This window comes from Delphinus delphis, chromosome 11, assembly GCF_949987515.2.
Source record: "Delphinus delphis chromosome 11, mDelDel1.2, whole genome shotgun sequence".
Lineage (NCBI taxonomy): Eukaryota > Metazoa > Chordata > Mammalia > Artiodactyla > Delphinidae > Delphinus > Delphinus delphis.
This window is the reverse complement of record NC_082693.1, coordinates 70,630,390-70,648,065: the sequence shown is the minus strand read 5'-3', so window position 1 is coordinate 70,648,065 and position 17,676 is coordinate 70,630,390. Positions and strand designations below refer to the sequence as shown.

Here is a 17,676-nt window from a genome sequence, read left to right as displayed (position 1 = left end):
AGCTTTTAGTTTTATTGATCTTTGCTATTGTTTTCTTTGTTTCTGTTTCATTGATGTCTGCTCTAATCTTTATTATTTCTTTCCTTCTACTAACTTTCGGTTTTGTTTGTTCTTCTTTCTCTAGTTCCTTTAGGTGTAAGGTTAGATTGTTTATTTGAGATTTTTCTTGTTTCTTGAGGTAGGCTTGTATTGCTCTAAACTTCCCTCTTAGAACTGTTTTTGCTGCATCCCATAGGTTTTGGATCATCGTGTTTTCTTTGTCATTTGTCTCTAGGTATTTTCTGATTTTGTCTTTGATTTCTTCAGTGATCTCTTGGTTATTTAGTAACATATTGTTTAGCCTCCATGTGTTTGTGTTTTTTATGTTTTTTTCCTTTTAATTGACTTCTAATCTCATAGTATTGTGGTCGAAAAAGATGTTTGATATGATTACAGTTTTCTTAAATTTACTGAGGCTTGATTTGTGACCCAAGATGTGATCCATCCTGGAGAATGTTCTGTGTGCACTTGAGAAGAAAGTGTAATCTGCTGTTTTGGGATGGAATGTCCTACAAATATCAATTAAATCTAACTGGTCTATTGTGTCATTTAAAGCTTGTCTTTCCTTATTAATTTTCTGTCTGGATGATCTGTCCATTGGTGAAGTGAGGTGTTTAAGTCCCCCACTATTATTGTGTTACTGTCGATTTCCTCTTTTATAGCTGTTAGCTGTTGCCTTATGTATTGAGGTGCTCCTATGTTGGGTGCATATATATTTCTAATTGTTATATCTACTTCTTGGATTGATCCCTTGATCATTATGTGGTGTCCTTCCTTGTCTCTTGTAACATTCTTTATTTTAAAGTCTATTTTATCTGATATGAGTATTGCTACTCCAGCTTTCTTTTGATTCCCATTTGCATGGAATGTTTTTTTTTATAATAATACCATTTTATTAGCAGAGAGTGATACTAGTATGTTAAAATCTTTCTGAGGTAGAGAATCATTTAACAAAATTTATGAAACCCTTTTGATTCCCTTTGTTCCCTATATATCCCTTTATAATTCTGACTTTTCTTCTCTGGTTGGTGACTTTGTTTTTTCTCCACTGTTTTAAGTATCTAAAATGATTCTTCATACTTTCTTATGTGAATATCTTTTATCTGTGATGCTGCCCACTACTAATACTCAGATCAAACTCTGTTCTACAAGGGAAACTCTATTTAGTGACCAAATAGAAACAGAATAATAGCCCAGAAAGATTCTACGTTTTTTTATTTTTATTTATTTATTTTTTAAATTTTTTTATTTTAATTGACAGCCTGTGGCCTTCCTAGGATTCTTGTTTCCATCGATTTTGTCTGCTTCTCTTCTGGGTTGTCATTTTTTTTTCTGACTGATATGCCCCATCTGAATGACCTAACACTACGTCCTCTAAGAAATCATCAGAATCAATGACAGTTTAGATCAGATAATTCCGGCTTCTGCACTTTAGTTCACTTTCTATTGCTGTAGGGTGTTTTTCAGGGCCCCTAATCACCATCTAATTCAATTTCATTTTACCACAAGGATTTATAGATAGCATGTTGCTATTTTTCAGCAAGACAACTAACTAGACTACTTTGTCATCTGTCAGAATACCTCCTTCTGCCTACTTCTTTCTGCTATCCCCTTTTAATTAGTATAAATTATTACTCCACATGGCCTGCTCTCATCTCCTTAGGGTAAAGGCTTACTCTTACAGACCTACTGCCTTGAGTTAAATCCCAGATCACCCTCCTGAATAGGATATTACATATGATTTTACTCATCTTACTTTCTTTGTCTTCTGCCTTAATTTCTGAAGCTTTACCATGCATTTAACAGTTTTGTTCCATAAAGTCCAGATCTATTGGTACGTATGTATTGTGTATATGTGTACGTGGGGGTAGGTATATTTATATAGGCCATTATTGGGGAATTAGGAGCAGTGAAGCCTCTTGGATAGTATTTTAATATTTGACAGATTATTTTTGCTTATCCAGCACTCTTGGATAACAATTGGATAACTATTTTATCATACTTTGCCTTTGTTATTATGTATGCTTCAACTGGAGAGGAAGCAATGAAAAATTTAATTAATTAAATGTAGTAGCTATTTCATTCCTTTGCTCATGCTTTAAATTCAGATGCTTCATGGTTTCAAAGCATTTACATATAAATTATCTCATTTTGACTGTATAAAAACCTTGTGAAGTTGACAGAGCTAACATTATTTCCTCTTCTTTAGAGTTAAGGAAGCTAAGGTATAAGGAATTTCAAGTCACTTGCCCAGCAAATAAGAGATTGGTTAATATTTGAACCCTAGTCATGTTGTTCCTGTCTAGTTGTTTTTCTGATCTACCAGTCTATTTGGATTAGCTAGATATTGTTAATTGTTAGAAGGAAGTGATTAGTATGCTTGGTAATACTGTTGTAGATTAAACTGGTATTTTATCAATTTAAATTTATAAATAAGAGATATATTTGGTATATTTTATTATACATGGGAATAGTAAAATGCTTAAGTGTGAATTTGACTTAAACATAGATTTTTTACTATGACTTTAGTGTTTTTCTTCACATTTCTTCTATATAATTTAAATATATTAGGCTATAGAATCAAAGAATGCAGAAGGAATATTTGATGCCAATCTGCATTTAAAAGCCCAAGTTGATCAACTTACTGGAAGGAATGAAGAATTAAGACAGGAGCTCAGGGAATCTCGGAAGGAGGCTATAAATTATTCTCAGCAGTTGACAAAAGCAAATTTAAAGGTGAGAATTCTATTATATAAAAGAAAATGCTAAGCATATGAATAAAGATTTAATATGAAACATTTAATTTTTTTTAATGACTATTTAATGAGAAAATGCCCCTTGAATTAATTCTTTCAACATTCGGAAACCTTCTGTTTGAATTTTTTTAATTAAATTAGTGGAAAAATAAGTACTGTGTAACATAAAAGGATACAAAAATTCTAAATCTATTCCTAGACATTTCTAAGTAGTAGTAATTATAAATTAAATTATAATTTAATTAATACTTGGCAGAGCATTCATATATCTACTTGTTCAAGATATTCAGTAGGAAGTGTTAGTTACTGCTTTTAAATTTGTCTTTCTTTGGGTGTAAGAGATGAGATTCTCATTTCTGAACTGTTCGTTTGCAGATAGATCATCTTGAAAAAGAGACCAGTCTTTTACGACAATCAGAAGGATCAAATGTTGTGTTTAAAGGAGTAGACTTACCTGATGGGGTAGCACCATCTAGTGCCAATATCATTAATTCTCAGAATGAATATTTAATACATATCTTACAGGTACTGAAAATTTTATATGTGAGTAACAAAAATAGTTGATAGTATGTTTTATAATTTAATCATCATATATTCCTTTGCGTTCTTAGAATATTAACAGTGAAATGTTTTTTTAATGATTTTGATATTAGATGGAATGTTATGAATAAAAGCAGTTTATTCCATTTATCTGAATGAGAAGCATGTGTGCCATTCATATGAAATATATGATTGACAGATAGAATAACATGCAGCTACTATAAGGTAGTAATGTATAAATAAGGTGAGCTCTTTTATTTATTGCTGGTTGGAAAAGCAATTCACATGAATAAAGTCTGACACAGCTTTTTGTGTAGTGATTAGAATTGTTCCTTTTTTTGTGTGTTAACTACAAGAAGAAACTTTTAAACAAAATTGTCTTTTATCTCTTTCTTCCCTTTACCCTATAAGGTATTAGTTAATCTGTTAGCAAATTAGAAAGGATACTGCTTGCCTTGTGTTTGTTTCTCAGTTTTGCTGTCTATATTACAGTCATTATGAATGGCATAATGAGGGATGCTTTTCATTATTTCATTTGAGTGTGAATACCGGTAATATCACATACATTGCAAATATAATCACAAAAATGTGTTCAGAATCAATGAAAGTGAGTTTTTGATTATAAGCACTGCTGTTTCCCTTTCCTAAATAATCCATTTGTGAATATACTTGAGTTATGATTATCAGATGCTTGTATTTGTATATTATATTAATTAATCATTTTTTGAGTATTAGAATTTACTTATTAGAACATTATAATTCATGTTATATCATTACTTTTAAATTTATAATTTTAGCATTCTTCATGAATTTATTCTTCTTCAATACAGGAACATTGTCAATAAGTGATAGAAGTATTGCATTGTCATGTTACTTGTGATAAGATTCATTTTTTTCATCTTTATATAAAAAACACATGAGAAGCATTGTGGTAGATTAGAGGACCAATTTGGAATCTGAAAACCTGTTCAAAGTGGCAAAACAAGTACTTGGACTCCCAATCCTAAGGCAGCATAGAGTGATAGAAGTAGCAAGGTCTTTGGAGTCAGCCAGACCTGACTGCAAGTGTTAGATCTGCAATATGTAAAGCACCTGGCACTGAGCTTGGCATGTGTGCTTAGAAAATGGTTACCAAGGGTAGTATTAATGAATTTTTTAATGTTGAGTAAGTTACTTGATCTTTCTAAGTCTCAAATTTCTTCATCTTCAAAATGAAATAATTGGAAAGGACAATTTGACTGGAGCTATGAATGCATATGTTCATTAAAGGGTATGTGGGACTGAGTGGCTAAAGGTAAGTTTGTAACCACTGTATCTGATCATTTGTATGGTTACTGTAACTATTCTGTATGATGAAAATAATTTTATCTGTTTCATAGCACTTCTCATTTACACATATTACCTCATTCCATATGCCATGAGGTATTCAGAATAATCATAGAAATGACCTGTGCTGCTTATGGATTTGCTATTATCTTTTGTATATTTTTCTATAATCTTGTCAGAATATGAATTTATACCTTGAAATTTAAAATATATCCTGATGCTTTTTTCATTCTCATTTTTAAACCAATTTTTAGGAACTAGAATATAAAGAAAATAAGTTAAAGAATTTAGAAGATTCTCTTGAAGACTATAACAGAAAATTCGCAGTAATTCGTCATCAACAGAGCTTATTATATAAAGAATACCTAAGGTATAGGTGTTAGCAAAACTTTATAAATATAATTGAAGAATATTCGTGTTAAAGCTAAGTAACAAAAAATATTTAGATATTTTCTTTTACTTTTTCTTCCTGCCTCTTCACCTCCGCTTTGTGTCTTAGTTCCGTATCTATAAAATTCTGTGATAGTAATACTTTTTCATAGGGTTATTATGAAACTTAAATGAATTATGTGAAAATGCCCAGATATGAGCATTTTGTGAATATTATAGCACATATGAACTGTTTATAAATGTCAGCTGTTAGCATCATTCTTCATCATCACCATCATCATTATTCATATATTTTCATGGGGAACTAGCCTGTTTGTGCTTATCTCTGCCATCTCATCTGTACCAATGGACTAATATCCTTAGTAATAGTTAGAATACCTGATTAAAGGTGATTTAAACACTAAGAGTGATTACAATTTGATCTAACAAGAAAACCAAAGCTAATTATAGGATAGGTCATGTTTGGGAGTCTTATAGTATAGGTCATATTATCTCCTATGTTGGTTATAAAATAGCTGAAGGAAGGAGTTCAAGGAAGATGGAACCATGACCATTGAAGAAGAGGGGCATTTTTTTTTCACATAACTTTTTATTTTTACATGAAATTTTTTCCAGAGGCTGCTGGCAGACTTAGATCTCATGAGTCAGAATTGGGTTAATGAGCTGTCCAAGTCATATGTCCAGGTTTGAATCATTCAGTTCAAAGAGAATGCTGACACCATAATTGGTTTATGCCAAGCAGATTGCAGGTCTGGGTAGGCAACAATGTCTTATACACCTTCTTTTAAGTCTAATTATTTCTCATTTTGTTTGTATTCTAGATATTTTATAAGTATTTAACACTCAAATTTAAGAGTAGAGTCAGGGGCTTTCCTGGTGGCACAGTGGTTGAGAGTCCGCCTGCCGATGCAGGGGACACGGGTTCGTGCCCGTGGTCTGGGAGGATCCCACATGCCGTGGAGCGGCTGGGCCCGTGGGCCATGGCCGCTGAGCCTGCATGTCCAGAGCCTGTGGTCCGCAACAGGGAGGCCACAACAGTGAGGGGCCCGTGTACCGAAAAAAAAAAAAGAATTTTACTATAAGAGTAGGGTCAGAATACTGAGACTTGATTTCCAGAATTAGTTTGGGGTATTGATTATTTTCTTAATTGTTTTCTGTTTTTAATAAAATATTTATAAGATTCAGCTGCAATTGTTATATTGTAACAATTGTAAAGTAATAATTTGTAGATAAATGAAAATGATAAAATAATTTCTTTACCTTTCATTTATTAAATAAAAATATAACTTTCAGGATAAATCCTTTCAAGTGGCATTTCTACTTACGTTATCAGGTATTGACTAGTTATGATTTCTCTTATTTTATAGAAACTAAATTTCCATAATCTATAGCTATCTCTTCCTATAGTTAAATATTTTATTAGGTTTACTGTATTGTCATTTTTATTTTTTTAAGTGAAAAGAAGACCTGGAAAACAGAATCTGAAACAATGAAAGAGGAAAAGAGAAAACTTGAGGATCAAATCCAACAAGATGCTATAAAAATAAAAGAATATAATGTAAGTAAAGCACTTTTAAGATCAATATATAATACTGTACAAACTAAGATAGCTAGATTTAACAAGTTATATAAATGTGACTTTGTGCAGAATTTGCTCAGTGCTCTTCAGATGGATTCAGATGAAATGAAAAAAACACTTTCAGAAAATAGCAGAAAGCTCACAGTCTTACAAGTGAATGAAAAGTCACTCATAAGGCAATATACTACTTTAGTAGAAATGGAGAGACAGCTTAGAAAAGAAAATTGGAAACAGAAGAATGAATTGGTATCAATGGAGGCTGAAGTTGGTGAAAAAATTGGACGTTTGCAACGTTTTAAGGTACGTCTGATTTTTTTCAACTCTGAAAATTTTCAAACGTGAAGAAGAAAGGATAGGGCTTCCCTGGTGGCGCAGTGGTTGAGAGTCCGCCTGCCGATGCAGGGGACACGGGTTCGTGCCCTGGTCCGGGAGGATCCCACATGCCGCGGAGCAGCTGGGCCCGTGAGCCATGGCCACTGAGCCTGCGCGTCTGGAGCCTGTGCTCTGCAACAGGAGAGGCCACAACAGTGAGAGGCCCGCATACCGCAAAAAAAAAAAAAAGAAGAAAAAGAAAGGATAGTATGATGAATACCCATCACCTGGATTAATAGTTAACATTTATTAACATTCCACTCTAATTGCTTCATCTGTTTTTTTGTAAGAATATTTTAATTGCAGACATTTCTCCCCTAAATATTTTAGTGTGCATCTCTAAAAAAGTCTTTTTCTGTTTACATAACCGCAATAACTTTATCACACTTAACAAAATTGACAACAATACCTTATATTATCTAACGTCCAGATCATATTCACATTTCCTCAGTTGTCCCAGGATCCAGTCAAGGACCCTGCATTGTATTTGGATGTTACATGTCCTAAGTCTTTTAAATATAGAATCTCCCCCTTTTTTTCCTCCTCTCTCTGAAAAATAATGAATATTTATCTGATTATTTTCTTTCATAATTTTACTTGTTCCTGTATCCATTGTATTTACTAAAAGTTAGCTTTGAAGCCTTGGTTATATTAAGGTTAAACATTTTTGGCAAGAACACTTCATAAGTAATGTTTTGTACTTTATAAGTAATACTTTATAGTGTATCACTTCAAGAGATGGAATGTCTGGTAGTCCCATGTTTCATGATTGATTACTTTCTTAAGGGGGAGACAGCCATATATCTCTATTATTAAGTGATTTAGTTAATTCTTTGGTGATATTTTGATACCATGCAAATAACCAGTTCTTCATCATTTCTTCTAATGGTTTTAGTGTCCACTGGTGATTGTTGTTGCCTGATCCAATTATTTCATTAAGAGTTGCAAAAATCATGATTTTCTAATTATATTATGTTCTCTTCATTTACTAGCAGGTATTCTTTATAAAATAAAGAGCTTCTCCTCATTAGCCCAAGCTCTTTGGTTATCTTGAAGTATGGTTCCTAACTAGAAAGGCAAGATAAAAACTGGTCATTCTTTCCTTTTCTTGACCAGTTTTCAGAATACAGAGTTTGTATAGTCTGCTTCTGCCTATCCCCTCCCACCCACTGCACCCTCCAGCTTTCTCTTCTTTAAGTATCATAACAGACTCACCCACTTTTAAATATTCAGTGTGTTTTACTCAGGTGTAGTCATTATTCTTTTGTCTCAACTTTGGCCAGTGAGAGCCCTTTAAAGAAGGTTCTTGTATCCTATTTGACAGAAATACGTTAGTCTTTGAACCAAGCTGCAAAACTTAGTTTGTTTTCTGGAACAACATATGTCCAAGAGGTACCTTGTATACTTCTTAGGCAGGCTTGGAATAAGCCATTTCTCTAAAGAGCCCTGGTTCATTTTAGTGGGGACAGCATTTAGATACCAAAAACCAGTCCTAGGTGTCATTGCTCTTGGAGTGTCATTGCTACTAGTCCAGTTAGGAAAATATGTATAGATTTAAATCATGAGTTCATATTGTTATTTTTAATTCAAATTTAACATTTTAGGATAAGTAAGAGTATGGAGTTTTTACTAACCTTTGATTTTGTACTTTATTTTTTTAACACGGAAATCTATTAAAATAACATTAAAATAATTATTTTTTATACTACAATATTCATACATTAATTTGAAAACAGTAATCTTGTATTGGTATTAACAATAACAATACCAGTGCTACTAGATATAAAGTTTCTTTACAGTTCTTATTTTCTTTAGAATATCTCTCACTAGGGATGTATCGTCATGGTAACATATTCTATAGTGACTTGAAGTAATTCTCCTCTTTGTGTGGTTATGCTATACAATTGCTATATAGTTAGGTTCATTTATTTTACATTTGTTTTCAGTTTTAGGGATAACTTTTTAAAAAATTAAATTTGAATATATAAAACATTCACATGTACAAAAGATGTCAGCAGAGAAATCTTATGTCTGTCCTTGTACCTTTCACTTCATTCTACTTCATCCTTTCACCCCCTTTAGGTAACTGATAATCCTTCTAATGTTTCCTTTTGCAAGTTATTAACAAAGATACAAAAAGTTGCATGACATGCAACTCTTCTGCACCTTGCTTTACATCTGATCAGACCTTATTTAAGCATGTATATGTTCATTTGACATGTCTAAATTTACATAGGAGCATGTAAATAGAAGAATTCAAAGTAAAATTAGAATGAACTTGAGTTCCTTGCCACCCCCTTTTAAATATAGTAATGGGTGAAATTGTCATGCTAATAAACCTATTTTCAATATGAAATGTTCTTGTTTTTATTTTGTGTTAGATTTTGTAGAATGTACTTTTCTTAGAGTATTACAAATATAGCTAATGTTTGAGATAGAAGGGAAGAAAGAACTAGAATCTTCTTCCTCTTCAACCTGATTGGTCAACCTGGATTTTTTGTTTGTTTTTGCAACAATTGGAAAGCCAAAAAAAGGGATATTTTTAAGGATGGGAAACATGATTTCCCTCACCACAAAGCAAAAGTGAAACTGAATCCCAAGGGTAAGGTAGACTAGGGTGTATTTATTTATATAGAGAAGTTTTCAAATTGAGATCTGAAGCACTATTACAAATATTTTCCCCTCATTACTCTACTTCAGAATGAATTATAACCATAAATTCTTTTTATTTTTTTTAAATTTTTTTATTTTTAAAATTTTTTTGGCCAAGCCGCACAGTTTGTGGGATCGTAGTTCCCTGACCGGGGATTGAACCCAGGCCACCACAGTGAAAGCACTGAGTCCTAACCAATTTATGAGTCCTCCAGGGAACTCATAAATTCCTTATCTTCCTCATTTCATAAATTTGGTTTCATGTTCAGTATCTTCTTTTTGGTGTTAATACAGTATCTTTGAATAGTGACTCTTATAGCTCTGTAGCTAAAGAGTTGAAGATGAACCAAGTAATTTAAAGCCTTTGATATTATTTGTTACAGATAGCTATGATGCAGAGAAGTTTTTTTTCCCTAAATAATGTTTCTTTCCTGTGAACAAAAAATTTTCTTTTATTATAAAGCTAGTTTGTTATTAATTATAAATAAGCAGAAATAGCAAAGTTGGAAATGTTACCTGTGATGATGCAAATTTTGCCATTTAAAAGAAGTTTTTTTTTAATCTTATGAAATTTAGAAAAGCCATCCAAAGATATATCCTAAGTGATATTTTTTTTGCTGCTGTATATTACGTGTTTCTCAAATTAACTGAATTTCATTTAACTATGACAGGAGTTATAAAAGGATTCACTGTATTTTTATTATGATTTAAAATTTCCAAATATTATTTCTTGTATGAAAGTATTTAATAGTTATTGTAATATATTGTAATATATGCAATATATGCAATTCTTGAGAAATCTAATTTTTTAAATTATTCTAAAATCTGTTTTGCTTTCAGCTATATTATCTTATCCTCATAAGTGGCTAGTGCCTTTACCAGAAAAAAATACACCACCTTAATCCAGTGTATCTTTATTTACATAGGAAATGGCTGTTTTCAAGATTGCAGCACTCCAAAAAGTTATAGATAATAGTGTCTCTCTGTCTGAACTAGCATTGGCCAATAAACAATACAATGAACTGACTGCTAAGTACAGAGACATCTTGCAAAAAGATAATATGCTTGTTCAAAGAACAAATAACTTGGAACACCTAGAGGTAAGTATGTGTGATCCTTAAACCTTGTGATTTTAGCCATTCTTCTTTGGTGATATCTTATCTATAGGTGCAAAATGACTTCTGGATGACTTCTTCCAGGTTATCTTCCTTAGCCCACTTTTGTGATTTAGCTGAATGAAATCTCTTTCCATCAGGTACTTAAAAAAGAAAAAAGAACATGGAACAGTTAGGATAATGTAGTCAGAAGAGGAAGCATTATTAAGTACCCATTCCTTTCTCTTGCCCTGATCCCAGTGTAAATTATTCCCTCATGGTCCATGGCTCTTTGGGGTGGATGTAGCAGAGAGTAGATGAGATATCCATGGTTCTTCCTGGACCTTGGATGAGTTCTGCAAATCCCTATCCTTTCTTACTGTAGAGAGAGAGAAGAATAGGATGGAGTATCATTAGTTTAATTGAAGGAGTCTATGAATGTGGCCCAGACCCTTTGTAATTGTCTTCTAGCCACTCGACCTTCGTACCTTTTACAGCAGGCAAAACAAGCTCCTGATTTTGTTTATCTTTATGAAAAATAAAGGCTTATGTCTTTTGGTTCATTCTCTTTTATGATCCTCTCATTGGAATGGAAGGAGATATAATTCTTTTGGCTCAAAAGCTCTCACTTGCTTAGGGGGACACGTTCAAGAAAACATTCTGAATAGCTTTCAATGACTCCTATAAAATTATCTGAGTCATTATTTATTAATATTAACTAGAAATAATCATGATCAGTTTACTTTTTATTATTTTTGAAGAGAGATGATTATGTTAATTTTTATGGAAAATTCTAAATATTTAAGTGTGATAAAAATTTATTTTTTCCCATCTTTCATGTCTGTTGTCTTCTCTTCTCTAGCATTAGGCAGTCATAGATAAGAAATCTCCTGCAGGTAGCGTATCAATGAGTAATTTTTAACTTTTAAAACTTATTTTCCCAGATAATATTTTTCATCTCTACTCAAACCTTAAAAAATTTTGTCTCTGTATTATATCCTTTTCTCTCCTTTACTTCCTGTATCTCAGTTATAATTCTGAACATATGTCTCTATCTGTTGGCAATGTCTTAGTTTTATTCTTTATTATCTTCACTGTGGTAACCATTACCCATACCATTACCTCCAGTGTTGTATCCTCCTTGCTGCCACCAAAGTGATCATTCTAAACCTGCATCTGACCATGTCCTTCCCTTGCTTAAAACCTCTCAAAAGTTGCCAGTCACTTAAAGAATAAGTGACTTTTGTGATTAGCCCGCACATAACTCATGTCATCTACTGTGACATTCTAAGGAGTTTCACAATTAATGTTTTAGAAAGTGAACTACCAGTTTTCTCCACCACAGTGTTTCGTATGTTCTTCTGTACATGCAGTTTTCTTTGTTTAGAAAGCCCTTCCTCCTCTCCCAGTTTTTCTGCTCAGTGAATTTCTATTCATGTTTCAAAACTTTTTTCAGACACTACCTTTTTTTCTGTAGCATCCTTCTTTATAGAAAAAACTCACCCTCTCTGTTATTTCTATATTTTGTACCTAGTTCTGCTATTTATATCACATCATATTATATGTGTTTATATGTGTGCCTCTCCTACAGGAATATAAGCCTCTTGATATCAGAAACTCTACTTAGTTCATTTTTGTGGGTTTGGTACCTGCTGTTTGGCACAGAGTTAGAGCTAATAGATGTTAACTTCAGGGATTGAATAAAGGTGATGAAAATCAGATTTTAGAAGATGAAAAACAGAGTGGGTGGTAAAGAAATACAAAAACCGAATGGGTGATAAGGCAATTAAAAAAATGGAAATTTTGATAATAGCAGACAAGAGAAATAGATATGGACTAAGGTAAAATTAAGAAGAGGATTTGCTGTGTTTTTTCAAAAAAATTTTTTTAATAAGGAGACCAATGAAGTTTGAGAGGAGAGGAAAAGAAAATTTAGAGCTAAAGGGGAGAGAATGATTGAATATTGGAGGTAAGAGTGGTAATAAATGAGGGTGCAGTACCAGGGCAGGGGTATGAAAATGGGATATGAAGTAAGGCCACAGTTATCCTTTGAAAGAGTCTGGAAGTAAGAGAAGCAAAAAGGGTAGCAAGATATTTAAAACACCTTAAGCCCTTTTTTGTTTTTCTCCTACGAATTTACAGTACCTAGGAACTGGGCTGTAATTGTGCATGTTACCAGAGAGTCATGTTTTATTCCCTTATCTTCCTTTTCATTATAACATCGCCCTTTAAAAAAAAAAAAAATCTCGGGACTTCCCTGGTGGCGCAGTGGTTAAGAATCCACCTGCTAATGCAGGGGACACGGGTTCGAGCTCTGGTCCGGGAAGATCTCACGTGCTGTGGAGCAGCTAAGCCCATGCACCACAACTACTGAAGCCCGTGCGCCACAACTATTGAAGCCCGTGCGCCTAGAGCCGGTGCTCTGCAACAAAAGTCACCACAATGAGTAAGCCCGTGGACCGCAACGAAGAGTAGCCTCCGCTCATCGCAACTAGAGAAAGCCTGTATGCAGCAACGAGGATCCAGCCTAGCCAAAAATAAATAAATAAATTTATTTAAAAAAAAATGTCATTACCCTGTTTTATTTTTCTTCATAATGGTTATTACCTGACAGTATGTTATATATTGGCTTATTTTCAAATTGCTCCATTAAAATACAAGTTTTAGGATGGAATTTGTTTACCATTGCAGTCCAGTGCTTAGAATACCTGGCATGTAGTAGACATTCTATTTGTTAAAATGAAGAATAAATGAGCTTAAAATATTATACTTATGTGCCAACTCCTACATTTTATGTTTCCAGCCTGACTTCTCAGAACTCTGTTCTTCTGTATGGAATTACCTACTTAACAACTCATGTTTCAAGGGGATCTCTAATTTAACGTGTCCAAATTTAATTCCTGATGTCTATTTCTCTCATAGTTGTTTCTGTTTCAGTGTATGCCACTATTATCTACTCATTTAGTTAAGGCAGATATCTTAGAATTATTCTCTAGTCATTCCTTTCCTTTATCATTTTCCACCCAAATGTAATTAATTCTTATGTGTCCTCTTTTCTCTATCTTCCCTGCTATAACTGTAATCTAAACCAGTGTCATCTCTCATCTGGACTTTACAGTATCTTCCTGACTAATTTCTCATTTCTCTATTTACCCCTTTATTGATTCTCCACATTTTATTCAGAATGATTTGTTAAAACTTCTTCCTTTAAATCTTTAAATGATTTCCTATTATACCTTAAGTTACATTCCAGTTACTTGTCTTGACATACCATGCCTTGCCTGGTATGGCCCCCTATAATCTCTCCAACTTTTTTTTTTATTCCTCTTCACTCTGATTGTTGCTCACTGTGTTCAAGTCCTCTAATACTCCAGACTCTTTCCTGCTTTGGAGCATCTGGGTTTACCAGTAGTATATCAGTTCTTTCCATGGCTGGTTTCTTGTCAAGATTGGCTCCTTCTCTTACCATCAGTTTCAGCTTAAATACCACCTCTTCAGTGGTTAATACTTTCTTTAAGCACTCTATCTGGATATGCTACTTTTTATTATTCTTTGGTTTTGTACTCTGTTTCTTTCTAGATCTTGACCTGTTTAGTGAATTTTTTTCTTTGATTATCTGTTCACATTCTGCTGCATTCCACACTCCTCCCCAACTCCTACCACACATATATCCACAGACACCAAATGGTGAGGCCTATGAAGGCCAGAAGTTTGTCTGTTTCTTTTCATCATGAACATACAGTACCTGTCACCGATGGCATGCTGTGGATGCTCAGTAACCCTTGGTATGAATGAGGGAAGTAAGCACTGCTTTATGAAGATTGTGAGACTCTGGAGTGTTCCACGTTGGCCAAAGTGAACATGGCAGAAGCTAATACTCAGGAGTTTAGGGCCACATATCGGATATACAAGGTTTTGATGATTATTTTTAAATAATATATGTGTGTGTATACAACATATATGTTATGTGTATGTCTATCTGTATTACATGCAGAGGAACTTCTACATTCGTTAAAAAAAACTAGATTGTGAGCTTTAGGAGATTATTATATAAAGTTCAGACAGTGTCACATCTGTGGTATTAATCTGAATTACAATGTAGTTGCTCAGTGATGTTTCTATTTTATTCAGTGTGAAAATGCATCCCTAAAAGAACAAATGGAGTCTGTAAGTAAAGAACTGGAGATTACCAAGGAAAAACTTCACACTATTGAACAAGCCTGGGAACAAGAAACTAAATTAGGTAAGTATTATGACTCATAATATAAAATGATTAAGATCCAATAGTGAATATTTTTCATTTAAAGTGCCTTTCTATACCAGATAAAAAGGAAATATTTTGATAAAAATTCACTCTCTGCCTAACAGTTTAATTTAACAGGCAGTTGATGAATAATATCTCATACTAACCTTTACCAAAGTTAGGTTTTTAGTTATTAAATTGGATTTGTTTCTAATGAAATCATATGTTAAAAATGTATGACTGAGCATTAGCTATACTGAACCATTTAACAATTAAAACTGATGATAATTTTGAAATACCTGTATTTTAATGATAGTATTATGAGTTTTTTTACTGTATAGAGTTATATTAGGAATATATCATTTTATATTTTTAAATTAAAAGATCACCTAGAACATCAGAAAAATTTGAGAAGAATTTATATTGCTCATAGTTCCACTACTGTATCATTTTTTTGTATGACCTTATACATGCTTATATATTTTATATACTTTAAATTATAATAAACATTATATGCTATATTTAGTAGATATCAAAATATTTCATTTTTTATTCATCATACTTATAAATATTCATGCAGTAAGTTACTGTGTTTGGGTGATTAAATCACTAGCTTTTCTAATTTTTGCTATTGCTTATAGTGCTGCAGTGAACATCTTCATTTACATCTAACAGAGATATTGTCTTAAAGGGTATTAAAATCTTTGTGGCTTCTGCTAGGATTTTCCATATTAGTTTTTCAAATGGTTATCCTAGTTTACAACATTTAAATAATTTTATCTCACTAGCATTATGCTTTATAATTTTCAAATAAATTTGCCCCTTTGGATAAAATGTTTTAATTTGTTTTCTAGACCTTAGAGTGCTAATGCTATTCAAAGTTTCTGTTACTATTAAATTGGTAACTGAGACATGTAGCTTAGAGAGGCTTAACATTGGGAAGTCTAAAATAAGCTACTCTTAGAAATGTACTTTTTAATTCATTAAGAGATTAAAAGTGAATTGACTTCCATGTAGCTCTTACATAAAAGAAGATACCATTTTAACTAAGATATAGAAAAGGATATTATATACAGTTTTAGTAAGTTCTTTGTTCATTCTATCCTGTGTTTCTTCAATAAGTGCTGAATTCCCTATAGAAATTCCTTAATTTTCAAATACCTTAATCTCTCCGATACATGGCTTTATAGCACTGAAGTTTTTTTTTTTAATATAAAGTCTAGCTTTATTTTTTAAAAGATTTTACAAGTCTGTCAACCTCAAACATGCATAGGTGAATTATTCACATCTTCCATCAGATGAGGCTTACAGTTTCGATCCCTCTCAGAAAAAATAAGTAAAAAATAAATTTTTTCACAGATATTTATCCACTACATTACTCAGCTTAGTTCTGAAGTTTTCTCTCTATAAATACTTTAACACAGCTGCTAGTGGTAGTACTGTTGTTGTACAGCTGCACATGGCTATAATTTTACAAGCATGCCTTATTCTTGCTAGCTCCCTGGTTTGGCTCCAGGGTCCAAATCTTGTAGAGGAAAAATAAAGGTTAACTGGGCTGCCAGAAAAGCACACTGAATGCATCCTGTAGTGCTCTGTGACAAGCCAGAGAAGGAGTACAGCCTCCAGCAAGGTCCTGTGGAGAGGCAGCTCTGAGGTGGTTTAAATACCTTTGTTTAAGGTGTTTCCTTATCTTGGAATGACCTCACCATTGCCTGTCTTCCAAAGCCAAGGTTCGAATGTCAACCCCTCAATTCTGAACAGAGACATGAGAAGATTCGCTCCAAATTCTGGAACTCCACAATAAATCACTGAAGTTTAAAAGCTTTTATTTCCTGGTGCCCTTATATCTTTGTTTAAAAGTGTCACTTTTTTAGCTTTTTCCATGCGGGAATTGATTGGTGTTGGGCTGTTACCCTCTCTCTAGGACACTCCAAACACAAGAATATAGAGTAGACTAGTGTCTATTGCAGCCCCTGTGATGTGCCTCTTTTCATTATCAAAGTTTAGCACTAAAGAGAATGGAGAAGAGTTTTTATGTTCCTAGTATATCTGTATTTACTGCAATTTTTTTTTCTTTCCTTCATGGTGCTTAGGGTTGCCTGAATGAATCTCTGTACCATAATGGTTTCCTAACACTTTTAGCTTCTTTCAGTAACATTACTGTTAGCTATTTGATCACTGCTTGCAGCAGCTATTCTAAAATCATATACTATTTAAAGACACAGAACAAAATGAAGCACTTCTTAAAGCTGAGACAGACACCAAAACAGTTTAGTTTCAAAAATATATATATTTCTTTGAGCAAACTCAGTTATAAAACTCAAGCTTGTGAAGCTAGAAAGATAGGAGGTGGCATTATTGGTGTTACGACTGTTTACAGAGTAAATCACTGCTTATTAGTTCCTTAAAATAATTGACTTCCCTGAACATATGGTTAATTGACTCTCTAAAAAAACTAAAACTACCAAATTTTTTTTCCTGGAGCATGTCTGTTATGCAAAGCAAAAGTATTAGTTTTCTCTTCTTAAAAGGTGACTAACTAATGATAATCCTACGTGATGCCTTTTCATGGTCAATGAGGGGGCTTTCGTTCTCTTTTCATTTAGCCACAAACTTCTGTGTCCAAAGATAAGCTATACAACTGCATATATGAGATAAGGGTATAATAACTGATAAAATAATTTA

The 17,676-nt window shown here is 33.0% G+C and overlaps 1 protein-coding gene across 5 annotated transcripts in view; it reads left to right on the top strand.

The window, feature by feature from the left end:
* CEP290 (centrosomal protein 290) overlaps positions 1 to 17,676 on the top strand; it is a 96,956-nt gene that overhangs the window by 36,205 nt on the left and 43,075 nt on the right. For all 5 annotated transcript variants that reach the window (XR_009521236.1, XM_060025327.1, XM_060025328.1 and 2 more), the window contains 7 exons: positions 2,611 to 2,775; positions 3,171 to 3,320; positions 4,916 to 5,031; positions 6,507 to 6,609; positions 6,700 to 6,930; positions 10,581 to 10,754; positions 14,880 to 14,991. Coding sequence is in view for 4 of the 5 variants with exons in the window: in XM_060025327.1 (XP_059881310.1) it covers positions 2,611 to 2,775; positions 3,171 to 3,320; positions 4,916 to 5,031; positions 6,507 to 6,609; positions 6,700 to 6,930; positions 10,581 to 10,754; positions 14,880 to 14,991 (1,051 nt within the window). In the remaining variant the exon portion in view is untranslated. The remainder of the gene's footprint in view (positions 1 to 2,610; positions 2,776 to 3,170; positions 3,321 to 4,915; positions 5,032 to 6,506; positions 6,610 to 6,699; positions 6,931 to 10,580; positions 10,755 to 14,879; positions 14,992 to 17,676) is intronic.